This window comes from Pseudorca crassidens, chromosome 18 (assembly GCF_039906515.1).
Source record: "Pseudorca crassidens isolate mPseCra1 chromosome 18, mPseCra1.hap1, whole genome shotgun sequence".
Classification (NCBI taxonomy): Eukaryota; Metazoa; Chordata; class Mammalia; order Artiodactyla; family Delphinidae; genus Pseudorca; species Pseudorca crassidens.
Genome location: NC_090313.1, coordinates 42,019,424 through 42,037,123, shown reverse-complemented (window position 1 = coordinate 42,037,123; position 17,700 = coordinate 42,019,424). Strand labels below are relative to the sequence as shown.

The following is a 17,700-nucleotide window of genomic DNA, read 5'->3' as shown; positions in this document are numbered from 1 at the left end:
TGTATTTATATTAATCTGCTACTTCCAAAAAGAATTTTAAGTCCATGAAAAATTTGCAGCTGTATTTACAATAGCCAGGACATGGAAGCAACCTAAATATCTGTTGACAGATGAATGGATAAAGAAGATGTGGCACAAATATACAATGGAATATTACTCAAACATAAAAAGAAATGCAACTGAGTTATTTGTAGTGAGGTGGATGGACCTAGAGTCTGTAATACAGGGTGAAGTAAGTCAGAAGAGAAAAACAAATACCGTATGCTAACACATATATATGGAATCTAAAAAAAAAAAATGGTCATGAAGAACCTAGGGGCAGGACAGGAATAAAGACACAGACCTACTAGAGAATGGACTTGAGGACATGGGGAGGGGGGAGGGTAAGCTAGGACAAAGTGAGAGAGTGGCATGGACATATAGACACTACCAAATGTAAAATAGACAGCTAGTGGGAAGCAGCCGCATAGCACAGGGAGATCAGCTCGGTGCTTTTTGACCACCTAGAGGGGTGGGATAGAGAGGGTGAGAGGGAGGGAGACGCAAGAGGGAAGAGATACGGGGAAATATGTATAAGTATAGCTGATTAACTTTGTTATAAAGCCGAAACTAGCACACCTTTGCAAAGCAATTACACTCCAATAAAGATGTTAAAAAAAAAAAAAAAAGATTCCAAATCTGCACTCAAACCCTTTTTGTAAAGTGAACAGAAAAAAAGACTGTGATATCAGGCGCTTATAAAATACAAATGCTTGGGCTTCCCTGGTGTCGCAGTGGTTGAGAGTCCGCCTGCCGATGCAGGGGACATGGGTTCGTGCCCCGGTCCGGGAAGATCCCACATGCCGTGGAGAGGCTGGGCCCGTGAGCCATGGCCGCTGAGCCTGCGCGTCCAGAGCCTGTGCTCCGCAACGGGAGAGGCCAAAACGGTGAGAGGCCCGCGTAAAGAAAAACAAACAAACAAACAACAACAACAAAAAACAAATGCTTAATGATTTGTGTCTACATGGTTTTATGATAGTAAAAAACATAGCAATGAAACATATTTTTGGTTTTCATTTTCCACTCATATTCCCCTTTATGCCTAATTCTTTCTTTTGGTATTTCACACTTTTTATTGCAGTGTCTTGTGTTTCTTCAATAATAGATTCATTATTATTATCATAATTATTATTTTAATAACATTACTTTCTCTAGTTACTAGGATCAGAGCCAAAATATGGACCATTCTTACAAAATTTATGAAAGCTTCTGTTTATGTTGACTTTGTGTAATATATTTTCAGTGGCGCTCAGTAAATATTCATTAAGCATATCTTTTTTTTTGCCAAGAACTACAGTAGATACTAGAATTATAAAAGCTAATAAAACATTGTCCGTGCTTTCATGAGCCTGTAAGTACCCCAAGATATAAGTATAAACAAAGAAATATGCTGAAATTAGAAGGTATTAAACTGGGAAGTATGTACAGATTGGTGCTAAGTTGTTATAATCATGAGCCTTTGCTAGATACACACACAAAAAGCTTAATAACAATATTGAGCCTTACAGATAGACACCTTGCTACTGTATTTAGTGTCTTTCTAGAATTTACTGATTTATTTTTACTGTTGTGCCACAGATATGGTAATAATTTAAGCATTCTTATTTATTGCAAAATAATTTTTGAAAAAGAAAGATTTCACAAAGATCTTGCGATCTTGATCATTTGCCTGTTTTCTGTTATAGTAAAGTTAAACAAAATTTTCTAGCAACTTTAAGGGTATTCAGTGTATTCTGTGCTCAGTCATTTTTGTATGCAGACTCCAGGTACTCTCTCTTTAGAAAAAAAGTGATTGTCTTAAAGTGTTTTAAATTGTAAGAATATTTTTAGTGTGCCTTCTCAAAATGCAATGTGTACATAAATCTCTTGGAGATCTTGTTAAAAAACAGATCTGCATTCAGTAATCCTGGGGTAGGGCCTGAGATTCTGCACTTCTAAAAAATAAGCTTTTAGGTTTTGATGATGCAACTGGCTTAGAGACTGCACTTTAAGAAACAGGACCAAGAGTAGCCACGACTAATCTGCATTTTCTAAAGCTGATAGTTTATTTCACCTCTGTGGTCAATTAGCCTACTAATGCTTTACGGGGAGGCAGAAATAGAAATATTTTCAATAAACTTGAATTTAATCAGATTGGATTTAAAAGAATTAAGAGGCTACTATCAGAAACTGGATCACATTACATGCTCTCAAATCTGTTAACATTTAGTTAAATCTATTTTTTTTATATTAGCAGTAAAATATTCTGATATTAAATCGCTCTATTACTGTATAATTGTCTTGAAAAATTTTTATAAATGTAAAAGTCATACATCTGATATTTGCTGTAAATAATAAACTCATTGCCTATATTGACTTTAGTCTATATCGTTTATGGTATATTGATGATATATCATTGCACTACAGGAAATGATTAAAATCAAATTTCAGCTGTACTGCCTTTCTTCAATATCAGAGAGGAAGAAATCAAGATACCCAGATACAATCCATGTCCTTACAGTTGCCGAGATTTGCTTTGCTCAGTAGGATGGACTTGTGGCATATGATCTTTCTACGTGTTTGCATTATTTGATAGTGATGAAGCTTTTGCTTCAGGTCTGGCCATTTGCATAACTCTGGATGCAAATTTGGGAGGAAACTACCTCAGAATACACTTAGGTTGAGAAAACTCATCCTCTAGTCTGGTACACTGTAGCAGTGATGCCTAAATATTCTCCAGTAGGTCCCCACCACCATTGCTACTCTTCTCCCACATCCAGCCCTCCCACGATACATCTAGAAAACAGAAACCAACTAGAATGCTATCTATCTACCTCCCTTTATTTTTCACTATTAAAGAGTTCAGAAAAGTTTACAAACCCTTTTACAATTATGAATCTTTCTGCAGAGCAGATAACTATTAATATGTTTAATAAATGTTTATTAATTAGGACTGTATTGCTTTGAATAATCCAATGGATTAAAAATTCCAGGATCTGAAAAATATTATATTATTCAATGAAATTAATCTATTCCTTTGTCTAATACTTTATACCTTTCAAAGCATTCACAATTATATTAATAATAATTGCAAATATTTAGTGTTTTTTATACTGTGCATTATGTAAATCTCTTTACATACATTTTCTCATTTAAAGCTTCTTAAAACACTAGTTACTATTCGATTTCAGAGAAAATTGAAGCTTAAGATGTTAAGTGAACCCAAGAGGGAGGAGATATGGGGATATATGTATATGTAGAGCTGATTCACTTTGTTATAAAGTAGAAAGTAACACACCATTGTAAAGCAATTATACTCTAATAAAGATGTTAAAAATAAAAAAAGTTAAGGACTCACACATCTGTTGAAGGGCAGAAATGGTTGTAGAAAGTTTTCTGATCCCAGGTCCTATTTCTTTTATACCAACCACCCTACAATATTTATTTTTATTTAAACAATGAGATGAACCAGAGCATGATAATTTTCTAATTTTTCAATTTGAAGAATTTAAGAAATAGAGTGGTTAAGAGGGTTGCCCAAATCCACATGTAGCTAATGGTAATCATTTAAACTTCCAAAAAATGCAATAACATGTGTTTTATTAGATTTTGAAATCTATAGACTCAAATAGATTGTGTTTTTTGATGAAGAAAGGAAATGATGGGAGAATGATAAAACTATAACTTTTAGGCCTATGATATAAAATTATCCTGGTAGCTACTCATTATAGGAGAAAAATGGTTGAAGATGGTCTAATTTCATACAGCTAAATATGCTCCATAAATCTGTGATTCAACTGCAAACTAAACTTGGGTTTGAGTATGTTAGTGGAGTTTACATTATTAAAGGAAAAGGAAAAGTAAAGTGACTGTTATGATATTTTTTCATTTAGTTTGTAGGTATTTGAGGTATAAAGGGAGGCACCATGAGAGACAGAATTAAGAATAGATTTTTAAAAATCATAAATGGATACAAATTGCCCTGTTTCACTTTTGCAAAATGCATAATAGTTGCTACTATTTATTATGCACATACTAGTTGCCAGTAGTTGAAAATTAAGTGGATCAATTGATGAATGCTTGCCTGGAGACACTGTGCTAAATGCTATACTCATTTGCACAGCAGGACACATTATTTCAAGTTCATCCCAAGCTTATATTATTATTATCCCAAGTTTATGTACAGAACTTAAAGAGATGAGGTGTTTCACTAAAGGTTGCATAGCAAGAAATTTTAAACAGCAGAGTCAGACTACAAACCCAGCAACACTCTTCCTAATCTTTATACTAGTTATTAAATTTTGCTAATGAGTATATGTGGGTTGTAGGAACTGTTTGTAGAATAGATGACTAGCTCTTTGCTTCCATAACAACTCTGACAAAGGTAATCCTACATAGCCAAGATTATACTGGGCAAACATATTCAACAGATGGGCCTGTTTCAACATAGTAACTAATAGTCTGATTCATGTTGGATACTCACTTGGAAACTTAAATTTTCAGCAAGAGGTGGCTATATATACTTCAAACATCTTCTAAACTATGAGTTAGTCAACGTGAGATCATGATACCTGGGGCTACTCTGTATTACCAGAGCTCCAAACTGCTAATCATCTGGTGACACTGAACTACCCACAATACCAAGCCTCATTGAATCATGTTTGGGATTTAAAATAAATTTTAACATAGACATTTTTAACAGGAATGTTTATACATAGATGAACACATGTCTATGTGTGTGTATATAGACAGATAAAGACCTATTTGCACAAAGGTACATATACAAGATTCTAAAATTTGACATTCCCCCCACCCGCCAGATTTGAACTATTAAAAAATATGTTTTGTGTACATAAAAGACATGCTGTCAGCAGCTAGAGTCACGTTGGCAGCCCATGGAATAAGTCATGTTTTTTCTAGAATTGATTGATGGTTTGCTGAGGAAAAGAACATAGGGCTCTGGGAAAAAATGTCATAAAACAGAAAATAAATATAAACTACTGTGGTATTTGGTAACCTTTTATCAACTCTGCTAAGCCAAAAGGGCAGTCTGCCAAACCTCAAATACAATTGCATTGTATCCAGAGTAGATAAAAATACAGTACAAAATAAATAAGGAAAAAAACATAGTATCATCTTAATCTGAAGAATATATGAGGGAATTGGAATATTGACTACCTTTTATGTTAACAAACTCATGAATTTGTTTTGTTTTGTTTTCTTTCATAAGATGTACAGTGGAGGAGAGGTTAGGTTATAGTCTCGGTGGGAAGTTCCTGATCAGGTGACTTCGTACCTGTTATTTAACTTCACTGAACTTGATGTCTGCCCTGAGCAACATAAGGGGATGAAAGTAGATCAACATTCATCACATTCTAGCAATAAAAAAAAAAAAATGTTTTAATTTTATAGAGCAATGTAAAACTTTATTTTTACTTATTTTAGTTTAAAAGTTGGACATTTCTTGAAACTCTCTGCAGGTACAGAGTTGTCACCTTGGATTCTCTAAAAGGTCTTCAAGCCCTAAATTATTGTCTTGGACCCATGCTACTGAGTTTCCTGAATAAGTTTGACAACAGAATTAATTACCTTGTTTGCAATTAGGACACAAGGATATTCTCTAGATATCTGCTATATATCTTGTAGGATTTCTGTAGTGTGTGTACTTTAGGAAACACTGCAAAATTGAATTTTTAAATATTAGAACTATTCACTTTATGTAAACCAAGCAAAATTGATGTTGTATTACGCCATAGAATCAAGCATTTAAGGGTCCTATGGAACATAAGTAAAGAATGGCTTAAAAAATATTTATTAAGTGTCTGCTGAGGTAAGGTGGAGAATAAAATAGGACACATTCTGCTTGTGTGTTTAACCTACTTATCCCTTCCATGGAACCCCTGTGGTCAGTAAGCCTAACAATATCCTTAGAACCTGCAAAAATATTGCTTAGAGATAGTTTGACCGTATATCTTAGTTTGTCCTGGACCATGCTGCTATCTTCCTGTAATTATTAACAGTACTCCTTTTCATTCTCAAAAGTGTTAGAAGTTGGGCGATTCAATATTTTCTCATCTTATTTATAGGAAGTATAAGAAATCCCTACCAACTTTCTAAAGTTGAACTTCAGGTCTTCATAATTCTTTTTTTTTTTACACTCCTGGGGAAATTTAGAATGTATCAATTATATTCCCAACTTTCCAAAAAAAAGAAATAATAATTTTCATTTGGGAAATATGTATGTGCTATGAATAAGAACTTATGACTCTTATAAGAATAATTCCCATTAGGTAACAACAGATTTTTTGAACAGTAATAGGGCAAATGTGGCTTTCTATTTATTTATTTTCATGTATTAATGTGTTTATTTATTAATGCTGCTTCCCCTGCAACTCTGATGGTAAGAGGTAAAAGACAACTGAAAACTGTCCTACAGTGCTTATGAAACTATTACAATCTTGGGTACCCTTTAGACTCTTCATCTCTACCTCAACCAAGACACTTTATAAAAATAATTTAAAATTTATCTTAAAAGTTAAGCAATTTAGGAGTCATTCCAAAATGTCATGAAACTTATCTATTCATTTTGTTTATGCCAAGTACCTGTCTCCTCTGCTCTTGACATGGTGTGGAGACTACAGGACTACATTCTTACGATTAAATATGTATGAATCTTTAGTAAAATGAAACACTGAAAAAGCTGTTAATCCAGAGATCAGTTTTGCAGCTGAATTATTCTAGTGCGGTTTGTCCAAAATACTACAAAGTAGCAAACCGTTACACCCTAGGAGGGGAAGGGAGAATTAGATGCAAAACTTTAAGTTAGATAGTAAGGCTCCTGATTGGTAATGGTACAGTCAGATTCCCAGATGCTGCTATTACAGCAGGATTTAATTGATATTAACCAGGAAAACAGCTGCCTGTATCAAAATCATGTTGTGGTCACTCAGCAGTCTCTGTCAAGCTCAAGGCTGAGTTGTTCAAGAAGCCCCTGGCACCCAGTGAGCTAGAGACCACTGGTGATTACACCAGGCTAATCACACAGACCACTTAACAGCAAGCCTGTCTCAGTCAGTTGGAAAGCACCTTCATGTTTTCTGAATTATTGTATAAGCCAGCACAGTTTTGCCCCACATGTTTCCATATACTGTTTAAAATACTTTACTAAGCAGAGAAACATAGCTGACAGTTCCTCCGTGTGGGTCAAGTTATCTGTATCATTATCTGTTCATTTTTACACTGAGCAGTCTCTAAACCTGTTTGCTATATGCATATGAGATGAATAATTATTATAATGAAATTTGAAACACCCTAGAGTAAAAAAGAGACAAAGGAAAATAAAGAAAGAACCTGCTGAGCCAGTTTTGAAGAACGTCAAAGCAAGGGGATTGCTTGCATGAACGCGTGGTTTTGTGCTTTCAGAGGTGCTGCAGGAGCTCTGGTGCAGGTGACAGGGGGTGGGGTGTTCTCTCCTGGGCAATCAATAGTAGATGTTAAATGTGCAGTGAGGGTCACTGAGGCTTTGCTGTCTAGAATGTTATGAAATGGTTGTGTTTGAATTTGGAGGTAGTAGAAAGTGGGCACTTGTTTCATTTATCTCTTAAATGTTACTTTTTGACCTCCTCATTATTGTATAGGTTTCCTCAGTAGCAATGCATTCTTTGCCCTGCATTTGATAGCTTTTTATTCCAGCTGTTTATTGCATTGGGAAATGCATGTTTATAGAAAGTAAAGAAGAGAAAAAGGACGGTCATTTTACTGCACAGGGCTGAAAACAACACACATTAGTCCTGTACCTCTAGGGACAGAATGCCCCCTCTGGAGAGGCTGACATCATAATTAATTACACCATTTGTTTCATAGTATTGAAATTCAATCTTCACTCTACTGTGTACTCAGAGTTGATCCCATTTGCAAAACCACATGTCCATACCTCCAAACTCTAGAAGTGTATCATTAAACTAGTAACATCTTTTACGCTTTATGACTTCACTGCTAAATTAAAGACAACTCAGGGTCCCTCAACATCGGGTTGAATTTGAAAGAAAAGATAATCTCTTAGTACCATTAGAGTGCTGGCGATCCCTCATCACCCTGTTTAATTAGCGAATCACTTCCTACTTTGAAATAATTGAAAAATAATGAAATGGAAGGATAATGTTGAGAAATGGATATATAAAAATTTTCGTTTGTCTCAGTTTTTTTGAGGTGCTACAGAAATAAACAAATTATTTTGTAAATCATATATTAATAGCTTTTATCATTTGGATAGAATTTTTCAAGTTTATTGACTCTAGTGAGAGAAAAAAATTAGTTTTAAACTTTGCAACAACCTACAGAAGTGGACCTTCTTTATAGCAGGTTGAATAACCAATGAAATGGATAGCACTTGTCATATTTTTTCAGTTGAATAAGGTTCTCAGTTGTCTTCAAGAAGTAGAAGGTACACTACGTCATTTTAATGCTAGTTATTACATCACTGATCTCACAATATTCCTAAGGTAAAATATGTGAATAATCTCAAATTTTATTTATTAAGAAGAAAATTATGACTAGTATTTATTAATAGAAAATTTCATTATTTTGCATATCCTACATGAATAAATAGCCTCATGTGTGCCAGACCCTGTTCACACTATATTTATATTGCAGGGGCAGTGTGGTAAAAAGGAGCTCGCCATTTTGACAAGTTTTGTCTTGTCAAAGATTCTTTGCTTGGGCTTTCCTGGTGGCGCAGCGGTTGGGAGTTCGCCTGCCGATGCAGGGGACACGGGTTCGTGCCCCGGTCCGGGAATGATCCCACATGCCGCGGAGCGGCTAGGCCCGTGAGCCATGGCCGCTGAACCTGCGCGTCCAGAGCCTGTGCTCCGCAACGGGAGAGGCCACAACAGTGAGAGGCCCGCGTACAGCCAAAAAAAAAAAAAAAAGATTCTTTGCTTGACCAAACTTTAGCAGGCTCCTGAACCTTCTCCTTGGCTCCTCTGTGCACTTCCTTTAAAAATCCAGTCTTAACAAGAATCGTGCTAAGTTAGTTTACCCAGAAACCCTCCTTCTCTGTATCTGATCACCCTGAATATTTGCTCAGGTTCCTCCCCCTCCACCATCTCCCAGTGGATTCCTGATCACCCTGGCCTCTCTTCACCAAGAAGCCTGTTAGGTGGATTTTGCCAGAACCCTCATTACTCCTGATGTTTTCTCTTGGGTAATATTCCATTCACTGACCCCTAATCTGCTCCTTGGCTAAAAATTCCCAGTTACCTGTGCTGTATTTGGAGTTGACCCCAATCTCCCTTCCCCACTGTGAAATCCCCATTACAGTCGTCCCTATTCCTATGGCGGTAGTCCTGAATAAAGTCTGCCTTAGCATCTTTAAGAACTGTCAGTGAGAATTTTTTTCTTTAAAAATCAGTCATCTCTGAAGAATTAAATCAGTTATTAAAACTTTATTTTTGAAGCCTTGATAGTACTAACTAGAATTAATATTTAAGAACAGACTTAAACAAATAAATAGTTCTAATGAAAAAATACCTAATTAATGGATTCTGTGAATAGTTGAACTGTTTAGATGTGTTATTGCCATTGTGTTATATTTTCTCCCAGAAACTCTTGTAAATAAAAATTGCCTTGTCCCCATTTTATGAAAATTAAAGATTAAATAGATATATATGAATATATACATTTTAAAATCATTATTTGGGGTCTGGTGAATTCTTTGGAAATATACTCTGTTTAAATAAACTGTTTTCTAAAGTTAACATAGTAGCAGTTTAAATAATTTGTAAAGAAATAGGCTATATGGATTTTATTTTTTAAATGTTCAAAAGAATTTCAAAAACTCTCAGGGCCATTCTCTATTTACTTAATAATATATCTTAAACTTTCTGCAATTTGAAGAACATATGCATTGAGTTAATATTTTTTAAAAAATAACCAAAAACTGGTATGGCAATTCTGAACATTTAGTAATTATATAATATTTTCTTGCTTGAATTCATATATTAGTTTGTAGAGGTATCTGCATGATTTTTAAAAGCATACTTCCCCTTAACCCTCAACCAAACAAAATGATAAATTCTGACACTCTGTTTGTTTGCATAACAATTGGCCACAAAGAGTAATTTATTAATATTCAATGAAGTTCTAATTTGCACAATGCCTGCAGCAATATGTAAACTTCATTTTGCTTTAAGATGGAAATTTGTTACAGTGCAAATATCAGTAAGTATATTTTTATTAATCAGTCCCAATGAGTATTTGATTCTGTGACCCTGACAATGTCTATACTTTTGTCCTAGGACATGCAGGAAAAAGGAAATTAAGGTCACTGTGTTTTTTCCTGGTTGCTACTTAGCTATACATAGTTCTAGATATTCAAACACACTATTGTGCAAAAAGCCTGCATTATACAAAAGAAAGCTAATGTTATTGGTTAACCTTCATTAAAAAAAAAAAAAGCTCACGTTTATTTTCAATCATGTTCATTAATTTAGCCAAGTAGCATTTGTTGAATGTTTATTGTGTTACAGGCAACTTGTGAGGTGCTGGGGAAACATCCAGACATGCTTCTGTTTCCTAGAGCTTTCAGACTACACATTTTGAGTTAAGAAGGATGTGTTTGCTGTGAAATAAGAATGGGAATGCTTCAAATGCACTTTGGTTTCAATTGAATAATATTAGTAATAATAAGAGGTAACATATATTGAGTGCTTTTGCTATGTCAGGCACTATTCTAAGTATTAGCTCATTTAATTTTTACAACAACCCAAGGAAGTAGGTATCATTACCATCCCCATTTTAAGAGAGGAAAATGAGGAATAGTGAGGCTGTTAATATGAAGAGCAATTTGACCTATATTGCAAAATTTGATTTTTACCAAGATTTTCTACCTAGATTTGAATGTGCCAAGACATTAACCAAAATTAATATACAGGTAATATATCTTAATAACTTAAACCCTGTTCTCAAAAGTTTGAGATTAGCGAAGCTTTTTTCATTTATTCATTTGGCATACACGTATGTGCTTGAGCATCTACAACTTGTTCCATCCAGGCACTAAAGATTCGTTGGTGGGCAAGATAAAAAAACAAAGTCTTAGTGCTGACCCAAGAGTGTTGGAGACAAATGATAAACAAGTAATAAATATATGCATATATTTTTAGGTAGTGATAAGAAAAACAAAGCAGTGCAAGGCAGCTGACTGTGGGGAAGGGAAGGGTTAAATTGTAGTTTGAGTGGTTAGGAATTGCTTAGTCAGATGAAGGCTTGAATGAAATGTAGAGAGATTCTCTTCGCTTAATGAAGGAAAGTACTTCAGGAAGAAGGAATAGACCCCAGGGGGGAAAAAGAGACAGGAATCATGGAGGAAAAGATAAAAGGGTAGAGTTGAGTGTAGTGAGGTCAGAACGATTGTAACAGCTGGATGATATTGTTAACTTCAGTGACCACAGGACATAGTTTGGGTTTATTAAAATATGATGAGAAATCAACGGAGAATTTGAGGAAGGATGTCAAATGCTATGAATTGCGATTTTAAAAGATAATTCTGGCTTCTGTACAGAAAGCAGACTGTTGGACAGCTAGAAGGGAAAGAGCAGAACAAGTAAGAAGTTCCCGTTTCAATCCAGTTCACCAGGGCCAGGATTACGTAGAAGAGATGGGACGTGATCAGATTCAGGGGATATTTAAATGGCTGAGCTAACAAAATGTTCTAATGGACTACTTTTAAAGCTGTCACCCAGGGACTTCCCTGGTGGCGCAGTGGTTAAAAATCCGCCTGCTAATGCAGGAAAAACGGGTTGAAGCCCTGGTCTGGGAAGATCCCACATGCAGCGGGGTAGCTAAGCTCGTGCGCCACAACTACTGAAGTCCGTGATCCCTGGAGCCCATGCTCCGCAACAAAAAGAAGCCAGCACAATGAGAAGCCCACGCACCACAGCAAAGAGTAGTTCCCACTAGCGGCAGCTAGAGAAAGCCTGCGCGCAGCAACGAAAACCCAACTCAGCCAAAAATATATTAAATAAAATAAAATAAAGATAATAAAATAAAGCTGTCACCCAGATTGCTAAATGTATACATTTCAAGCAGACACAAAAAATGTTTAATTTTTGACTTGGTTTCTGATATTGTGAACTGACATTTAAAAGAAGATGGGATTTTAACAAAAGTTAGGAGGAGAGATAGTTTAAAATCACTGTTTTTTATAAATCAGTGCTTGTATTAAAGCTCAAGTAGGAATAGACAATGTATAGGATTCTTTATTCCCTGAGAGTAAATTATAAATGAAATAAATACTGGGTCTTTTTATATCTTAGCAGATAATTATTGAGTATTGCTATCTATTAGTGAAAAGTAATTTTATTACATTATTGAATGCCTTGCTAGTAAAGTCAGTCATATGCTTATAGGTGACTCATCATGGTGATGTTAATGATGATATTCCTTCAATGCATCAATATTTCCCCCAGCTTTATTGAGGTATAATTAACAAATAATTGGAATAGATTTAAAGTGTACAAGGTGATGATTTGATATACATTGTGAAATGACTCCACAATGAAGCTAATTAACACATCTATAACCTCACGTAGTTGCCTTTTTTTGATGAGAACATTTAAGATCTACTCTCTTAGTAAATTTCAATTATACATGCAGCCTTATCAACTATAGCCACCATACTATAATAGATGGATATAGTTAAATCCTCAGAACTTACCTGTCTTATAACTGAAAGTTTATATCCTTTTACCAACCTCTCCTCATTCCCACATCTCCCAGCACCTGGCAACCACCAATCTACTCTCTGTTTCTATGATTTCAAATTTTTTATATTCCACATATAAGTGAGATCATACAATATTTAACTTTCTCAGTCTGACTTATTCCACTTAAGCAAAATGCCCTCCAGGTCCTTCCATGTTGTTGCAAATGGCAAGTTTTCCTTCTTTTTTTAAGGCTGAATAATATGCTATCATATATATGGATATAGATATAGATGTACATATGTGTGTGTGTGTGTGTGTGTGTGTATATATATATATACACACATACCACATTTTCTTTATCCATTCATTCGTTGATGAATATTTAAGCTGTTTCTATGTCTTGACTATCATAAATAATGCTGCAATGAACATATTGGTGCAGATATCTCTTTGAGATTCTGATAAATTCCTTTGAATATTCCCAGAATGGAATTTCTGGATCATATGGTAGTTCTATTTTTAGTTTTCTGAAGAAACTCCATACTGTTTTCCATAGTGGCTTCACCAGTTTATGTTCCTAACAGTGTACACGGATTCCTTTTTCTCCACATCTTCATTGGCATTTGTTATCTCTTGTCTTTTTAATAATAGCCATCCTAACAGGTGTGAGGTAATAACCCACTGTAGATTTGATTTGAAATGCAGCAAGATTTTTTTAAGTGACTTTGATAGTGCATAGTCTCCACTTTGCCAACCATCCATTTTTGGTAAGGTGTATGTGATGATAGGCTTTTCACAGTAGTCTGACTGCCTCTCCTTATTCAGTCAGTGTGACTACCTTCTTGACCATTGATTGTATAAACAATTTCTTATACTTTCTAACTAAGAAAAGAACAATATGTGGATGTAAATCCAGAGATTCAAGATAAAAAAGGAGTTTAATGTAGTAAAATATGGTAGTAAAATATATACGAGAAAGTATGGTGAAATATCTCTCTTGGGAAAAAAAAGAAATAGGAATAAAGATTACATCGTCAAATAATTCAAAACATTTAGAGTCATTTCTCTGCAACTTCACACTTCATGCTACTAGTAGTTGCAGATTAAAATCACCTTCTTTCGGAAGAAAATATTAGTGTGTTTGCTATTGGGAAGGTGATGAAGTGAATGAGTGAAGCAGCCCTGAGGTCTGGAGTTTATGCTCAGCATCCCCCCTGGGAGGGCTTCCATTAGGCAAAACTCTCCTCCAAGATCACTGTCTGTACTGCCAAGAGATCATTTCAAATATGTCCATCTTTACACAAACCCAGAGGGAACAAACCTTCCCCTTTCTAATTTTGGTGGAAGAACTGGACTCTCTTCTCTGGGACACGAGTCTTTTGGACACTTATGCCTGCTAACAGAAATGCTTATACTCCAGAGGAAAAAGGAAGATGAAGGGAAGAGCAGATGGGATCAGAGACCCTCCTAAAAAAAACATTTTATTCTAGAGAATCACTAACCATGAAAAGATATTTTTAATTTTTAAGTCAATCTCTTAATATATTTAATATTTAAAAATTCATAGAATGTTATGGTTAAGCTGTATTTAGAACTGATATGTAGAAGAGATAGTCATGCATTTCACAGGATTGTATCTGTGTTAGTAAAGAATTTAGTGGCTATCTAATTTAATACTCACATTTGGAAAAACAAGAAAAAACAAACACTGATTCTGTTTAACTTCCAAGAATGACTTCCTTCTCTCCCTCCCCTTCCTTCTCTTTCTCTCTGTCTTCTTCCTCTTCTTCTCCCTCCTCCTTCTCCTCTCCTCTTTTCCCCTTTTTCCCTTTCTCTTCCCCTCCTTCCCTTTATTCCATTAAAAAAATTGAATGCTCTCTATGTGTATGGGATGATAAGACCATGTTGTGCTGAGGTAAAATGGATAGATGAGGCTAGAATGAAAGGTTCCAGCTAAACTGGGAATTGGCATTTAAGAGTCACAGTCCCCTGTTCTTCTCTGTGTGCAATGATGCCCCTTATTTTTAAAAAAATCCAGTTCGTATGTGCTTGCTCTTTAAATGGAATCATATTTAAGTGGGGGATTATATTATATACAAAAGAAAGCTGTGCCCTACGGTACAGGTTTAATATTAAGTTATTTTGTAAGAAATTATCATAGGTGTTTAATATACTCTAATAACATACATATTGACTTGGTGATGTCTTCACTTACCATTGATGCAAAATTGTTTTGAAAGTTAAGATTTACATAGGTGGTTTACTTAGAAAGTGTATTACTAGAGGATTAATACTTTATATTCTTCAGTAACTTTATCCTCTACCAAACTTGAAGCAGCCAAGGATTAACATTTTCAATTCAGAGAGCCACATCACTATGGCAAAGTGCTAAATTCTAATTGGAAACTTATATACATTGGGATTACGGGGTAAAAATTAATTTTAACTAACTATACATCCTTATCATCTTGCATTTTTAATTACTCCTTCCCCCTCATTTCCCACATGGGTAGATTAAATAATCTTTAAACCAATACATGGCTTAGAGTACTAGAAAAATTAAAGCAGTGCTTATTTTGAAAGTTAACTCCCAGTCAACAGATCCCTGTAACCTATGGGATAGAGTCTTAATTATTTTACATGGCATAGAACTACTCCCTGGATCATTTCTTTGTTTACATCCCTGGCTTTTTCTCTCTATCTCAATGTATGAATTAGCTATACTGAATTTCTTGAAATTCCTTTAATAAACCATATTATTTTATTATGTTATGTCTCTACACCTCTTCTATACTTTGCATAGAATTTGCACCACTGCCTACTTATTAAAATCTTCCTCTGCCACACGAATAAATCTTTCCTTCCTCTTTATCTCTGTCTAGTATTCTCCTACTCCTCCCTTCTTATTATTCCCTTCTTGAACCATTAATGCACTCCCATTGCCTTTTATTATGTCAATAATACAAATATAGTATGATTATGTCTTTACATGTCTGTCTCCCTAGACTTTGTGTTTCTTGAAGGCAAGAAATATTTTATTCATCATTTTTACAGTGTGTGGTAGAAGTTCAATAAATATTTGTTGGACGAATTAATTCCCTAGAGCAAAATTGTATTCTGAATAATACTAAACATCTCGGTATTTGTTCAGTTTATTACTTATGTGTATTTCCTATGGGGATCATTGAATTATGTTTGTCTTTCCTCAGTATCATCCAGAACTAACAAATGATTATACTTAACTTTCCAAACCAGAGAAGCAGGATTGTTTGAGGAAGCTGCCGCTAGCTGCAGTAGACCGGACGACTGCTTCAGTGACAGTCACTAAATGAAGAAAGGAGACTAATGATTACAAGCAATACTACTGCAATAATGAGAACTTTGCACTGACGTTATCATGTTGTTCCACGGTAGACTCACATGTTTTACAGACAAGGGGCTGAAACATCATTTATCTCCAGCTTCTGTGCACGTTACAAAGATGCCATCATGCTATGTAAAAGTGGAGCTGGCTGAGGGAATAAGCTTCCTTCACACATATGCAAATGGATCAGGAGTGGTCATGACATATTAAGTGCCAGCCAACTGCAGATGAAAGCCAGAAGTGCCCCGTAAGCCAACGGCTAGTAGTAACTAGTAGAAAATATCCCCAAAGGACCACGCCAACTTGTCATGGCAATATCATATTGCAGTAAAAGCCTAAACTATTTGTTTTGTTGAATAAATCACTGATTAACCTGCCAATAATGCCTATAAAATAGAGGAGAAAGCTTGTAGACCGCCATCCTAGAACATTCCTGGGCAACAGTTACTGCTTCGCAGAGGAGAGAAGAGCTGAATCCTTCCAAAAGCAATGAGCGAGCACACAAACAAATCAGTGGGGAAAGCAAGAGGATAGAGCAGAATTCACTGTTTGTAGTAATAAAGGGATGCTGTTTTATAGCCACAGTAGAAGTTCAGTGTAGAACAAGATGAGTGCAAGCATTCCTCCTTGTAATGAGCTGCTTTCAACTGACAATGTTGTCATGTTTTACCATCTTTGCAAAACATTTTTATTAGCTTCATTGGCAATGAATAAACAGAGCCTACTTCCTTTTTCCTGTCATTTAAATGTGGAAGAATGCCTCATATGGAAATAATGACAGCCATAAAAATCCAGGGGGCATAAAAATACCACTCCTAATCTGGAAACACTGCATATTACCAGAGAGAAAGAGAGTAAATTAAGAAAGAATTTATGATATTTTCCTCCAGCTATATATTGACTATTTGGTATTTATAAATTATTTGTCAGGTGGTGTCTTTCATGAAAGTGTTAGCAATAAGTATTTGTTAAGCAGTTTAAAATAAACATATTTATTTACAATATTTTTAATTTTAGATTACAAGGGAAAAATATTTCATGCCATATTAAATAAACTCTTAATAAACTTGCTTATCCTGAATTGGCTAGTTTTAACTTAATACCTTTCTTTTTCTATTAGTTCAATTCGTGTGTGTGTGTGTGTGTTTAATTCCATTTGTGAAGCTATTTGATTAGTGACCCTAGAAGTGAAATCTAATTAAGATTCATTTGATTTAAATTTATGTATTAAACATACTTTAGCTGTATCCTTGAGTGTTTTAGTGAACTGGAAGCAGAAAAAGAACCAAAAATGCTAATAACAATACAAAGGCTTTCACATGGTTTCATTACTTAACAAAGAACTTTACAGTGCAATATACACACAGGATGAAAAAGCCAGTTAACAGGCTTCAGTGCAGTATTGACAGCAGGAAAGTTACGGTCAAGCAAAGTTGAATGGCAACATTACTACTAGCCATTCTTCCTTGTAGATCTGAACTTTAATCCACAGAGATTGTTAAAGCCTCAGGTGGAGGTTGGTTGATAATGGTGGCTGTTATCCTAAAGAACAGATGGTAGAGTGAGTGACACCTATAAATGTGCAGGCTGTGTTGCTTCAGTGACAAGATGCTAAGC

General features: G+C 35.1%; 1 protein-coding gene across 6 annotated transcripts in view; it reads left to right on the top strand.

Annotated features, from left to right (window-relative positions):
* PCDH9 (protocadherin 9) overlaps positions 1–17,700 on the top strand; it is a 966,004-nt gene that overhangs the window by 464,473 nt on the left and 483,831 nt on the right. Inside the window, exon 4 of one of the 6 annotated variants that reach the window (XM_067712928.1) lies at positions 15,975–17,063. The exons of 4 other annotated variants lie outside the window; for them this stretch is intronic. In XM_067712928.1, the coding sequence (XP_067569029.1) occupies positions 15,975–15,992 (18 nt within the window). In that variant the 3' untranslated portion in view covers positions 15,993–17,063. Of the gene's footprint in view, positions 1–15,974; positions 17,064–17,700 lie in introns of those variants that run through there. One more of the 6 variants, XM_067712929.1, reaches the window with a different exon arrangement.